The 14,965-nt window shown below is 34.9% G+C and overlaps 1 protein-coding gene and 1 pseudogene across 1 annotated transcript; both read left to right on the top strand.

Moving 5' to 3' along the window:
- The first annotated feature begins 7,299 nt into the window (after positions 1 to 7,299).
- Positions 7,300 to 9,536, top strand: LOC126728023 (uncharacterized; annotated as a pseudogene).
- A 1,189-nt stretch (positions 9,537 to 10,725) lies between these two features.
- Positions 10,726 to 14,660, top strand: LOC126725622 (uncharacterized). Its single transcript, XM_050430427.1, has 2 exons — positions 10,726 to 10,899; positions 11,108 to 14,660. Exon 2 carries the CDS (start codon positions 11,160 to 11,162, stop codon positions 14,325 to 14,327), a length of 3,168 nt encoding a protein of 1,055 aa, XP_050286384.1. The 5' UTR covers positions 10,726 to 10,899; positions 11,108 to 11,159; the 3' UTR covers positions 14,328 to 14,660.
- Positions 14,661 to 14,965: the final 305 nt, after the last annotated feature.

Raw genomic sequence — 14,965 nt, 5'->3', positions numbered from 1 at the left:
CATAAAAGATATGAATATTATCTATAATGCTAAAATGACATGGCTATTATTTAATGAAATTGATAGTAAAAATATTTAAAACTATATAGGTTAAATTTTTTTATAAAATATTGGAGGGAATTAATATGTTAATATCAAATTGGTAAAAAAATTGTCTATTAGTCACTTAATTAAGCAAAAAGTGATTTTGAACTAAAGAAAACTAAATTTATAAGTATTAAAGTTTAATTTAATACAATCTAAATATTTGGTGTTGATTTAAAGGATTGAATTTTATAGGCAAAACTACAATGTTGGTCCCTCAAGTTTACCCTGTGTGCATAATTGATCCCTCAAATTTGAAGCGAGTACAATTGGTCCCTCAAGTTTTAAAATTGAGTTGTATTAGTCTTTTTACTAACTACCATTAGTGGTGTTACTTACGTGGCTAATGGAATAGAATTCAATTCTCAAAGCTTTCAAAAAACAAAATTCCAAGCCCTAGCTACCATCGGCTCCAAATCCTGAGAAAAAAAAATTGAGCAAGAAGCAAAACTAGAATTCAATTCTCAAAGCTTTCAATTTACACCGTCCACCAACAAAGAAAAGGTTAACTTTTTGTAACCAAATTGGGACCAATGAGAAAGCAGGACTCCACCACCTTTTTATTTTTTATTTTTTATTTTTTTTATTATAAACAAAGGTCATGCAACCCAAACAACTACAAATCTATATAGAAAGACCATATTGATTCACAGACCAATGTTAAAACTTACCAGTCCCTTTCTTGATCCAGAAGGAGAGGCGATAATTGTTGGCACACAAACACCAAGCATATCAAACTTGAAGAAATAAGGAACTGGCAGCAGCTAGGGCTTGGGTCTCCACCGGCGGTGGCAGCTAGGGCTTTGTACAACAGTAGAAAATACCTTTTTTTTTTTTTAATTTGGTATTGGGTATTAAATATTGTTTGTGTAAATTTATTGTAATTTTTTAATGAAAAACATGCTATGTCATTAAAAAAAATACCAAGTTATTGTTCCATTAACTACGTAAGTAACACTACTAACGACAATTAGTAAAAAGACTAATACAACTCAGTTTCAAAACTTGAGGAATTGATTGTGTTCACTTTAAACTTGCTCGACTAATTATGCACACAAGGTAAATTTGAGGGACTAATATTGTAGTTTCGCAAATTTTATATATAGTACCCTCAAGCTAGCAAAAAACAAGACTAAGGTTGATAGGGGCATTACTGGTAATTGCCAAGGTACTTTCTAAAGTATTAACCATTGGCTAGCGCTCATCTCCAGCTCTGTTTCCAGCCTTTCATTTCACATATTAGTCTCGTATGCCATATGTCCAAGCCTTCTCCCATCAGTAGTTGGAAGCAGAACTAAGACACAATCCCGAAACTTCACTTTAAAGTCCAAGTATAGTAGGAAGAATATGCCAATATGATTAAGGTTGAAAACATACTGAGCATGAGATTCCTTTCACTGGCTTTTTGAATCAATTGGCTAAACTAGATCTCGATTCTTATTGGTACTGGACCGAATATATGAAACATGTATTGTATGCTTTTGCTCTTTCTATACAGGGTTTGGCTTGGTTAAGTTGAAAATCAATTAATCAATTATTACCAATTTTTATATATGTCTACCTGTTAGTTGTGAAAACATTTTCAATTTGCGTACTAGTATTGTTGGCTTGTTGGCGTGTCCACATCTGCTTGGTGGGAACATTAAGATGCTTGTGATGCAGGCTTGTGAGTACAAGAAGACTAGTGTAGATACTTAAAAATTGCTTTCAAATTTACCAAAATCCATCTTTTAAATGGACTTAGCTAAATATTTGACTAAATGTTAGTTTGAGTAGTCTTATACTAATGCTCTCATATGTAATCTACCTATTTGGGTTGTTAGTAAATTAGTTATGGTACCACCTCTTCATAGTAATCAACAGCTCTCCTTCTTTTAGGTTAAAATTTAGCTGTTAGTAAATTAGTTAAGGTACCACCTCTTCCTAGTATTCAACAACTCTCCTTCTTTTAGTTTAAAATATTTTAAATTTATAATGCATACACACTAGCTAGATCATTGGGTGGATATGGTATTAAAATATGGCTAAAATATAAATGAAAATGAAGAAATTATTGGGTCAAAGATATCTCAATCTGAAACTTATTTGATTACATTAGCTAAGTTAAAGTTTATAGTTCTAAAGAACTTAAAAGTTCATAGTTCTGAAGAACTTGGCCCAAAGTTTCATTATTGAGGTAGCTAGCTTAGCTAATGTGTTGGGTGTGCATGAGACAGATTGGGACGGGTTAGAGAGTTGTTTTCAATTTGATATTACCTTATTTGTTTGAGAAATTCTCAACCAAATCCAACCATCACAAGTGAAGTGGGTTTGTTTCGGTTGGGTTGAGTTTAAACTTTAAATATTTCATCTCTTGTCTTTTCATCAATTATTTATATTGTTTTTTGATAAATTATTACAATTTGCATTATATGCCTAAATTGTATTCCAAATTTCCAAATTCATCAAAATTAATTCTCAAAATACCAATCTAAATTAAAATATACTACTGAAATAAGTGTAATAAAATAAAATTATATATATGCCAAGTTGGTTTGGGTCAGATGGGTTGAAAAAACTATTAACCCAATTCAAGACTAAAAAAAAGTTGCAATCCAACCTAACTCACCAATCCACAAAAACCAACTTGAGAATGAGATATTGGGTTAGATTGGGTTGGTTCTGTAGGGTTGGTGGATTGGATGCACACCCTTAAATGTAACTTGTTTAGCCAAAAAACCTAATTTGACTTTGTCCTTGGAATAGTGGTATACTTTAAATTAATTAAATTAATGGAATAACGTATAGGTTAACTTTTTTTTTTGGTTGAGAAATCGTATAGATTAACTTAATAGTTAATATCTTCTCCAAAAAAAAAAAGAAAAAAAAAAAAGAAGAAGTTAATACTTAATACTGCGTCATAAATTATAAACAAAGTGTTAAATTGACATTATAAAGTTTTCCAAGATAAGGATGATAGAATATTATATATATATATATATATATATATGTATATATATAGTAAAAAAGATAAAATATACTAAAAAAATGATAAAAAGTTATAACTTATGAGCATGTTTGTATAAATTCCCTATGATTTCTCATATATCGTTTAAAATATAATATACGTTAATTCTTTTTTTTTTTTTTTCCATAATAAGATAAATCTAAATGATGATACCAAACTAAGAATACAGAGCTCTCACACGTTAATCAGATTTTTTTTTTTTTTTTTGGTAAGAAGAACGTTAATCAGATATTGATACAGAGCTATCGTGATTATTATTATTTTTTTTCTTTTGAGAAGAGATAGAAATTTGTATTAAATAACAGAAGGAAAAATTCGTATACATCAATAGCTTGGACTAAAAGACCATGTCCATCCAAGGAAGAGTGGACTAGAAACATTGAAATACTAACGTATAATAACCAAAATAGAATAAGACCAAAAACACATAGGCAACGTTGCATTGTTATTTGCTTATGATAGTCTTCTAGTAGTACTATAGCTCCATTTAAAATTTTCTTCGAATGAACTCGAACATTTTCAAAGCAGAATCTATTGCAAGCATTCCAAATAGCCCATACAATTACTACCCATCTTTCGAGCTTTTTCATTCCCAGTTTATCAATCACTCACCGAAACAACATAAAAAATCATGCTCATCATTCGCACATTTCTACACTCTGCCTCGAACCAGAGCCATATGTTCCTAGCAAATGGACATTCTCAGAGTAGATGACACACTCTATTTGTTGGCAACATATCAACTTCCAAACATGTTTAGTGAGCATAATAACTAAATTAAAAGCATGTATCCTGAAAGTCTATCTCTCATTTGGGTTGAAGTTTGCTCTAATTAATCTAGTAAATCTTCTTCTCGTTCCGAGTTTGCTCCTACCAATATTAGACTAGAACTAAATTTGATGTCATCAAAGAGTGTCTTTGAAATTTTGAATATGCTCACCAAGTAAGTTGGAATGACTTGTGCTAGTTTTTATCAGAATTTCTCATCCCACCTTGGAACTAAAATTTTCCTTCCAACCCATTAATCTTCTAACAATCCATTCTTTTATACCTTTGAAAGTGCTCACTTTAGACTTCCCCCAATCATCGGCAAACCAAGGTATTTCTCGCACATAGTATGACTTGGGCCCTAACAATTCTGGATCTCGTCCTTCACTTCCGGTCTTGTATTCCTACTGAAAAACAAAGAGATTTCTTTATTTATTGCCTGACCCGACGCAACCTCATAGTGACCAAAAATATTGATTAGTTGTTGACACTCCACTTTCGCCTGGCAAAACAGTATACTCCGTACTAGTTTGCAAACAACAAATGAGTGATGTGAACACCATAATTACAAGATAGGACACCTTGAATGTTTCGAAAAAAAAAAGATAGGGCACCTTGAATTTGTTGATTCTCTGCCGCCTTCCTCAATAAAAAAGACAATCCTTCAGCACATACGAGAAATAGGTACGATAAGAGGGGTTATCGTGTTTGATACCACGATATGGGTTAATAAAACCCCTAGGTTTTCCAGTTATAAAAAAAGTACTGAATAGGAGACTGTGTATACACTTTCCATGGTCAAGTTTACCCATCACACTGCTAAGCTCAACTGTAGCATCATTTGTCTGAGAAAACCCTATTCCACTAAGTTATATGCCTAACTTATGTCTAATTTTATGACAATCTATCCCACCTTCTATTTACGAATTATGTAGAGCATCCACAATAGTGGAGCTATATTTTTAGCTGTTTAGCACCATAAAAAGTTACTTTATCTATTTTACCTACTCATTTTCTGCAGCAGTAAATCTATTTTAGCTTTCAACACAATAAAATAATATAAACATTACAATAAAATAATATATCTACTACAATAAAATAATACATCTCACTACAAAAAAAAAAAACACCACAAATATTCTAACCGACAGTGTGAATACAAAATAAAATAATTTTTTTTTAACCTTTGGGCTACAATGCACAACTAAAGCTATCTTTAGCTGTGCATTGTAGTTGAGAAGCCAAATTTTTGGCTATAACTTCACTACTGCAGCTCCAAATAGGTTTTTAGTGGTGCTAAAAATAATTTTTTTATTTTTTTAGCACCACTGCTGCAAGTGCTTTTCAAAAGCTATAGTAGCGTTGTCAGTAATAATTCTATCAAGAACTTAAGTACTTTAAGCATCAAATATCACATTTAGTTGGATAATTTTAATTCGATTGGCAGGGACTTTAGAATAATTTCTAGACAATACATTACCCAGTTAAACTGATAGGTCAACACTCTATGATGGACCATGGGTTCTTTTTCTTTGGGATCACAGCTACATGAGTGTAATCAGGGGCGGAGCCACATAGTGGCTTGGGGGGGGCCGAGGCCCCTGCAAAAAAAAAAATTTTCCCATTAGCCTATGAAGAAAAAATAATTAGGCCCCCCCAACCTTAGGCAGCCGGCCCCCCTCCCAATTTCTCACCCATTCTCCCAGGTCTCAATCAAAAATTAGTAACATCCTCAGATTAAATAAAAAAAAAAAAAAAAATTATCTGTTCTACTTTCAAGCAAAAAAAAAAAAAAAAAAAAAAAAAAAAAAAAAACCCAAAAAAATTGAACTAAAATCTGAAAAAAAAAAAAAATCACAGAGAAGCCCACGGCAAGCTAAGCCCACGGTGAGCCCAGTAGCTCGCTCACGGCAAGCCCACGCATTCTCAACCGAGAAAAAAATATATATATATTACAGAAAATCCAACCATCACGTCGCTGGCAGAGAAATCAAATCGGTGGCAGATACCACAATGCCCGATACTGCCTATACAGAGCAAATCAAGCTCAACAGCAAACCAAACTCAACACTCAACAGCAAACCAAACACAGAGAGAAACACAACGGACACAGAGAGACAGAGGTTTTTATCTAAAAAAAAAAAATTCCCAAATACACAAATAAAAACCAAACCCCAGCAAACCCACGGTCACGTCGCCGCGACGCCGCAGCTTGCTCGTCGTCGCCGTCGTCGCTCGTCCCTCATCGCAGATCGGAGATCGGCCTCTGCTCCGGTGCTCCCTCCGGCCCTCCCTCAAGGGTATTTCTCTCTTTTTCTCTCTCACTGTCACTAAAATGAAAAATGGAACGAAATCTTTGTAGATCGTCGACGCCAGACGGCAGATCGGTCATCACTCATCGCCGTCGGAGATCTGCCGTTGACTAGTTGCTTCCTCCGCTCCAGCTCCGGCTCCAGCAGTCCGGCCCTCCCTCAAGGTTTTTCTCTCTAACTCTCTCTCTCTCTCTCTCAGTCTCTCTCTATCTCACCGAATGGTTTAGACTGTTTATGAATCCTGTTCTGCCTGAGCCCTTTTATTCTTTTAGCTTTAATATCATCTCACATTCTCACTCATTCTTTTTATTTTTTTGGCTGAATACATCTCAATCATTCATTGGTTGATTTTTTTTTTTTTTTTTTTCCTGTTTGTCGTTATCTTATCCGGTTATTCCTCATTGTTGGTCAATGGTCAATGTGTTAGTTTTTAGTGTAAACCAACATTATTAAATAATAATTAATATTTATTCAAAAGTTAGTAATTAAATTATTAGCTATTATTTATTGCAAATTTTTAAAAATTGTTTAATTATTTATTGCTATATTTTAGGAATTGTAACAAAGGATATGTTATGCTAAAATTAATGACAAATAAATTAAAACTATATTGCATAATTACCAACTAGGATTAAAGCATTATAATTAATGACAAATAAATTAAAACAATATAGTTTATTGTTATGCTAAACAACAATAATTAAAGTTATATAATTAAATTAACCAATACATTATAAAAGATAAATTAATTAAATTATTTGAGGGGTTATTATTAATTAAAGTTGTATTAAAAATGGGTTGACTGTTTAAATTATAGTAAAAATTTTGTTTTTTCCTTGAGTATGAATAATATTCATATAACTAAGCAAAAATTTCTAATTAAAATTTTATTTTTTAAAATTCTTTTCAGGTTAATTGAGTCATATTCTTAAAGTTAAAAGAATTATGAGCAAACGAAAAACAATTGATGCATTCTTTAAGAAAAAAGATGTTAGCAATTCAGAAATTAGGACACCTGTGGCTGTAGAAACAAATGTTAATACTTCGATGCCTGATGAACACACCTCCAAATGTCCAAAACTTCAATCTGAAGAGATAGATCGTGATCCAGGAACATGTAAACAAATATGTGAATTTCCTATCAACAAACAAGATGAAATTCGACGAGCTTATCTCATAAAAGGTCCATACCAACCTGAAAATATAGTCTGTCCATACAATGATGATACTCATCGTCGTCGATTTCAACCTTCATGGTTTGTTTCACATAAGGATTGGTTGGAATACTCACCTACAACGGATGCATTATATTGTTTTCCTTGCTACCTTTTTAGTAAGAAACCAATAGGTCGTCCCGGATCAGATGTGTTCATTTCAACAGGTTTTAATAATTGGAAAAAGGTGAAAGATGGAATGAATTGTCCTTTAATTCGTCATGAAGGGAAAGAACCAAACTCTCCACATAAAAATGCTGTGAAATGTTGCGAGGATTTACAGAATTATTCACGACATATTGACAAGCTAATTGAGAAACAAACGTCAAAAGAATTAGAGAATAATCGGTTGCGGCTCAAAACCTCAATAGAGTGTGCTCGATGGCTAGCATTCCAAGCTTGTGCTTTTAGAGGTCATGATGAAAGCCTTGATTAAAAAAATAGAGGCAATTTTATTGAATTGATAAAATTGACATCAACTTTTAATGACAAAGTAGCTAGTGTTGTCTTGGAAAATGCTCCTGGAAATGCCAAATATACATCACCCACAATTCAAAAGGAGATTTTGCATATTCTTGCTAATAATGTGCGAAATGCTATTCGTGAAGAAATTGGAGATGCAAAATTCTGCATTCTTGTTGATGAAGCTCGGGATGAGTCGAAGAGAGAGCAAATGGCCATCATTTTGAGATTTGTTGATAAAGAAGGTTTTATTAAAGAGCGTTTTTTTATGTTGTGCATGTTAGAGACACTACTGCATTGACTTTAAAGAATGAGATATGTGCTGTCCTTTCTCGTTATAACCTCCACATTGAAAATATTCGAGGTCAAGGATATGATGGGGCTAGTAACATGCGTGGTGAATGGAATGGATTACAAGCTCTTTTTCTTAAAGATTGTCCATATGCTTATTATGTACATTGTATGGCTCATAGGTTGCAATTAGCTCTAGTTACAGCATCTAGAGAAGTAAAAGATGTTCATCAATTCTTTGATCATTTGGTCAATATTATCAATATTGTTGTTGGTTCTAGTAAGCGTAGTGATGAATTGCAACATGCTCAAGCAGAACAAGTTGAGAATATGATTGCTTCTAATGAAATTGAGACTGGAAGAGGTGCAAACCAGATTGGTACTTTGCAACGAGCTGGAGATACTAGGTGGGGATCTCATTTTCAATCTATTTGTAGTTTGATTAAAATGTTTGATGCTACTTGCAAAGTTATCAACACTATTTCTGAGGAAGGAGCTAATTATAAACAACGCGGTGATGCCGAGGGAGCTTATCAGGTATTAACATCATTTGAATTTATTTTAATCTTGCATTTGATGAAAGAGATAATGGGAATTACTAATGTTCTTTGTCAAGCTTTGCAACAACAATCTCAAGACCTTTTAAATGCCATGCATTTAGTTTCAACTACAAAATCACTTATTCAAAAGTTGAGAGATGATGGATGGGAGTCTTTACTTGCTAGTGTTATATCATTTTGTGAGCAACATGAAATTGATATTCCTGATATGAATGCTCGTTACACTAAAGATCGAGGTAGATATCGTCGTCAAGATGACGATTTAACAATGGAACATCATTTTAGAATTGGCATATTTACAGTTGCAATAGACTTTCAATTGCAAGAATTGAAAAGTAGATTTTGTGAGCTAACAACGGAACTTGTCATTCTTAGTTCAGCTTTAAATCCCAAGGATGCTTTTAGATTATTCAAGATTGTTGATATATGCAATTTGGTTAAGAAATATTATCCTCAAGATTTCACTGAACATGAACAAGAACTTTTGGAGTCTCAATTGCGACATTATGAGCTTGATGTGATAAAACATCCAGATTTTCAGAATATGAGTACAATTTCCGAGCTATGTAGGGGATTAAAAATTTCAGGAAAGTCTCAAATATATTTTTTGATTGATAGACTTATTCGTCTTGTGTTGACCCTTCCAGTTTCTACAGCAACTACAGAACGAGCTTTCTCAGCTATGAAGTTGTTAAAAACAAGACTTCGCAATAGAATGGAGGATGAGCTTTTGGCAGATAATATGATAATTTATATAGAGAAGGAAATTGCAGGGAATTTCACTATAGAGATGATAATGGATGAATTTTATTCCATGAAAAATCGTCGTCAGGCATGATTTGATTTGGTTGATGACCCGAATAATGGGAGATTTACTGAGGCTTAGTCCATGGAGCGGAGGCTTGGGCCGACAAAAATTTTTTGGCCCGTTTTGTAACCCATTGTGAATCCTGTGCGCAGGATATAAAAGCTGTTTTTTTTGGTGATTGGGGTTTTGTCTTGTTGTTGTTTTTGAGAAAGAAAAACACTGTAGCCGCACATTGTAATTTTCTTTGATAATAGTGAAATCCCTGCAACTCTGTGGACGTAGGCAAATTGCCGAACCACGTAAATACTGTCTTGTGCGTGTGATTGTTTTACTTTTGGCGTTTTGTTTTTTCTATTTTTTTGTTTCTCACAGGTTTGAAATTTCTGTTGAATTCCCAACATGTTCAAGTATATAATAATATATAAAAGTTGACAATTTTGTATCCAATAGACTTAAAAATTATATTTGGTATATCTCTGTTACAACCCGGCCCCCCCAAGCATGCATTCCTGGCTACGCCCCTGAGTGTAATAGATGGCCTAAGTTTAGAATCGGTAAAATGGCCTTCGTTACATCAGGCCTTAACAATATGCTAGAATTTCTATATAAAAAAAAAAAAGCGGGTTTACCATTGAGTCTATATAAAAAAGTGCTGTCTTGATGTGTATGGTTCGAAAAGTGTTCAGTTCATGCCTGCTATCGTATTATTTGAGTTATCAATGACTAGAATCGCTATAATTATATCATTTTTTAGGGTGTCCTTTAAATGTTGGTTAGAAGTAGTCTTGAACTTATAACTTTATAGATTAATTGTGCCTTGAGAATCATTAGGCCGAACTTTGTTATTTATTATTCAAGAATTAAGAATGATAAAAAAAAAATGACTATAAAGTATAATTGTATAAACTACGTCATGAAAAGCTCTCATTATAAATTTTCCTAGTTTTATTCATCATTGTTGAAAACATCAGGTGTCATTGCACAATTTATAGAAGAATTCGTACCAAATTAACGAATGAGAAGTTGATCTTGACTCTTGAGTAACGCTCAAGGGAAGCAGAAAGGTAGTTGAAAAATTAAAATGGGAAATTTCCTTCTCATTGACTCTGTTTCCAAAAAAAAAAAAAAAAAAAAAAGAAGTCCCATTCACTCTATTGCATTACACGCGCTTCGAAAAGTTGTGGGATAAAGAGTTACTATAAAGAAAGAAATTGGTCAGCTGCACCAGAACCACTTCAACTTCACTCTTTCTCTCTCCAACCCCAAGATCTAGAGTTCAGACACAAAGCGAGGTTGTACGAAGTACCAAGTTCTTTACCAAATTTCAGCAAGTGGGGTTCATCTTCAAAGATATCTAAGCAAAGAGGACACAAATGAACAACCCCAATTTCAGGTTTGTCTTCCTCACATCAAATGTCTCATAGAATTGCCACCATACACTTATTTCTCTTACATGCTCCCCTGTTATTCATGGTTATGTTATGTAACTAGCTTCATGTGTATGCGTAGTGGGTGTTACTACTAACTACCAAAACTATACTTGTCCTCTAGAAATCTCTGATAGAGCACTTGGGTTTTGAACTTTTCTGATTTTTGTTTAGTGGGTAGCTGAGAGTTTTTGAAGAAAGTTATTAAATTTGAACAATTGGGATCATGAAGATTGCATCTTTGGCTATTTTTGTTTGGTGTGTGTATGGGCTATTGGTCTTGGGGTCTGCAAAGTCATACTTCTCTGAAGAAGATCCTGAAATCTACAAGTACGATAGAATGGATGAAGTGAAAAAAGAATGTGCTTCTGTTCTATCTTCTGCCTCTGAATTGAGAGCTGAAGACAACAGAGTTTTTAGTATCAAAGAAGAACTCTTTTTTGTCCATGGGGATTGGAGGCAGGAGGCAGGTAAGGCTCCAATAATGCCATTTGATGATAGAGATGTGTTAAAGAGTTCATCCGATGTTGTGGATCCATTAAATTTGGTTTCTTTTTGGGTAATGGATGTTGATCATGCCCATCGATCTAGGAAGTCTGTGAGTGTCAGTGGGTTCTTGGTCATGGGCATGACTCTAGCTGGTACATTTGAGAATAGTAGGTACCATGGAAGTCCTCAGTTTAGGATATGGCCTAGCCATTCTGAGCTCTCAATTGCCTTTGAAGGGATTTACACTGAATCAAAGAAAAATGGTGGGGAAAGAGTGTTATGTTTGTTGGGAAGCACAATGTTGCCATCTAGGGAGCCCAATTCTATGGATCCATGGGAATGGGTGAAGGTTTCTATTCCGAGATATGACCAGCCTCCTCTTTTGCAAGATGATCGAATTCTGTTTGTTCTTCGCTTTCCCAAGACATTCACGTTAACAAACCGGGCAATCCAAGGGGAGTTGAGAAGTTTAAATCCAAAATCAAACCCTAAGTACTTTGATGTGATTCACATTTCATCCCAGTTGGACAAGTTGGCGGACTATAAGTTTGGGTCTGAAAAGATTGTGTCCAAAGCATGTGATCCATATCCATACCAGGATAGCTTGATGGATGGAGGCATTAATATCTATAAAGGATTTTTCTTTTGTGAAATACTTGAAGAAGTTACTCGGGATCAGGCTTTCACAGTTGTGCCAAACTGGAGATGTAATAGCACAGATGCGTTTTGCAGTAAGTTGGGTCCATTTGTGTCAGATAAGGAGATTAAAGCGACAAATGGGGGCTTTAAAGGTGTTAAACTTTACATGCAGAATGTTAAGTGTGAGCAAAAAGTTTCTCGGGGAAATGTCAGTTCTGCAAGGGTTTCAGCATTGTTTAGAGCTGTTCCTCCATCGGAGAATCAGTATGCTGCAGCACTGAGATCTGGGCTTGGCAACATGACTGTTGCTGCTGAGGGAGTTTGGAAGTCGTCTAGTGGGCAGCTTTGCATGGTTGGCTGTCTTGGAGTTGTTGATGCTGAAGGGAGTGGGTGTGATTCTCGGATCTGTTTGTATATACCTATTTCATTTTCCATAAAGCAACGGAGCATTATTTTTGGGAGTTTTTCTAGCACAAATAAGAAGAATGCATCATACTTTCCTTTATCATTTGAAAAGCTAGTGCAGCCAACAGAGCTGTGGAATTATTTTAAAGTTTCCCGTCCAAATTACTTCTACACAAAATTTGTTGCAGCTGGTACTATCCTAGAAGAGAATGAGCCCTTCACTTTTCGAACTGTCATCAAGAAGTCTTTTCTTCAATTCCCCAAACTGGAGGACACAGAGGCGTTCCTAGTTAGTCTTTCGCTTCTCTCGGAAGATCTCACCCTTCATGTCTCTGCATTTCCTGATCCATCTTCTAGTCATTCATGGCCTAGAACTGATGTTCAACTGGAAATTCTTTCAGTTGGTCCATTGTTTGGGCGTTACTGGTCTTCACACAATGGTTCCACCACAGATGAGGAGACCCCTTACCACACCAAGGCTGAATACACTGAAAAGCAGCTTCTTCTCAATGTATCAGCACAGCTCAGTCTCACTGGAAAAGATTATGGAAACTTTTCTATGCTTTTCTTGGAGGGTCTTTATGACCCACATGTTGGAAAGATGTATTTAGTTGGTTGCAGGGATGTCCGAGCATCGTGGAAGATCTTATTTGAGAGCATGGATCTTGAAGCTGGGATGGACTGTTTAGTTGAGGTGGTGGTGTCATACCCTCCGACTACAACTCGGTGGTTAGTCAATCCAACAGCAATGATTTCCATAGTTAGCAAAAGAACTGAAGATGACCCTCTCCACTTTAGTACAATCAAGCTTGAAACTTTTCCAATTATGTACAGGAAGCAGCGGGAAGACATTCTATCTCATAGGGGTGTTGAGGGGATCCTCCGTATTTTGACACTTTCACTGGCAATTGCTTGCATTTTAAGCCAGCTGTTCTACATCAAGCATAATTTGGATTATGTCCCCTATATATCACTTGTTATGCTAGGTGTCCAAGCTCTTGGTTATAGTCTTCCTCTGATCACAGGTGCAGAAGCTCTCTTCAAGAGAATCTCTTCTGAAACTTATGAGACGTCATCTTATGATCTTGAGAACAATCAGTGGTTTCATATAATGGATTACACTGTGAAGCTTCTTGTGATGGTCTCATTTCTACTGACTTTGAGACTGTGTCAGAAGGTGTGGAAATCTTGCATCAGATCATTAACACGAGCCCCTTTAGAACCACATCGTGTCCCTAGTGATAAGCGGGTACTTCTTACCACCGTTACAATCCATGTCATTGGGTATGTAATAGTTCTTATCATTCATAGTATGACGACTAGCCAGGGACTTATCCGGGTGAAATCACATTTAATATCAAGGGGAAATTCCCACATGTTGCGGGAATGGGAAGCAGTACTTGAAGAATATGTGGGTCTCGTTCAAGATTTTTTTCTGCTCCCTCAAATTATTGGCAACTTTGTGTGGCAGATTGATTGTAAACCACTCAGGAAACTCTATTTCATTGGAATCACAGCAGTCAGACTGTTCCCTCATTTTTATGATTACATAAGAGCACCTGTTCGGAATCCTTACTTTGCTGAAGATTATGAGTTTGTCAACCCAAATTTGGATTTTTACTCTAAGTTTGGGGATATTGCAATACCTGTGACAGCAATTATTCTTGCAATAGCGGTCTATATTCAGCAGACGTGGAATTATGAGAAGCTTAGCCAGACTCTTACCTTGGGGCATTATAAGCTTCTTCCATTGGGGTCTAGAATGTATGAGCGGTTGCCTTCCCAGATAGTTGAAGCTGAGCTTGTTTCTGGAGTTAATGGTAATGTTGCACATGAAAAAGAGAGTAATGATGTAGAATGACATCATAAGCATTCAAATTACAGAGAAGAAAATGTTGTTGTAGACATACATCTAACGTGGATGCTATCTTGGTGGTTTTCTATTACATAAGAAATGTTTGGGTTTCTTAATGATTAAAACACAGTTTTTCCATATTAATACAATTATTTTAGGAAAAGTGAAAATATGTCCATATTGTGTTTAGTGTATTAATAGCTCCTAGAAAAATCTTGTGTATAGAGCTTGTCATATGTAGAACCTTCAACATGGAAGACCTATTTAGTTGAGCCCACAAGAGAAGTGTGATTTTTTGTTAATTTCAGCTTATGCTCAAATATCATCTCAGATATTATACGCACAGATGTCAATAAAGATGCTAGATAAACTTTATTATTTACTCATAATTATGCTAAAAGAAATTAAAAAAAAATACATTTCCATATTTTTTGGTGCTTGGAATGATAATAAATGCAAATTAATAGAAAATGTTTTCTATGGTCAACGAAAAAACAAGCCCGGCCGAACATGACTATTTCGTGTTACTAAGCGTTCTGAGAAACTTTGAATGGCAAATATGGATGATAAAAAATTAACAGTTATGAAAGTTTAGAAATTTAAAAATTAAATTGGCGACAATTTGAAACTAGGAGAAGTGCTAC

This window comes from Quercus robur, chromosome 5 (assembly GCF_932294415.1).
Source record: "Quercus robur chromosome 5, dhQueRobu3.1, whole genome shotgun sequence".
Taxonomy (NCBI): Eukaryota; Viridiplantae; Streptophyta; class Magnoliopsida; order Fagales; family Fagaceae; genus Quercus; species Quercus robur.
The sequence above is the reverse complement of the archived record's forward strand: the minus strand, read 5'-3'. Positions and strand labels throughout refer to the sequence as shown.

What these genes read in the sequence shown, in the direction of transcription:
- LOC126725622 (XM_050430427.1), top strand. Translation starts at nt 11,160, where the DNA reads ATGAAGATTGCATCTTTGGCTATTTTTGTTTGGTGTGTGTATGGGCTA.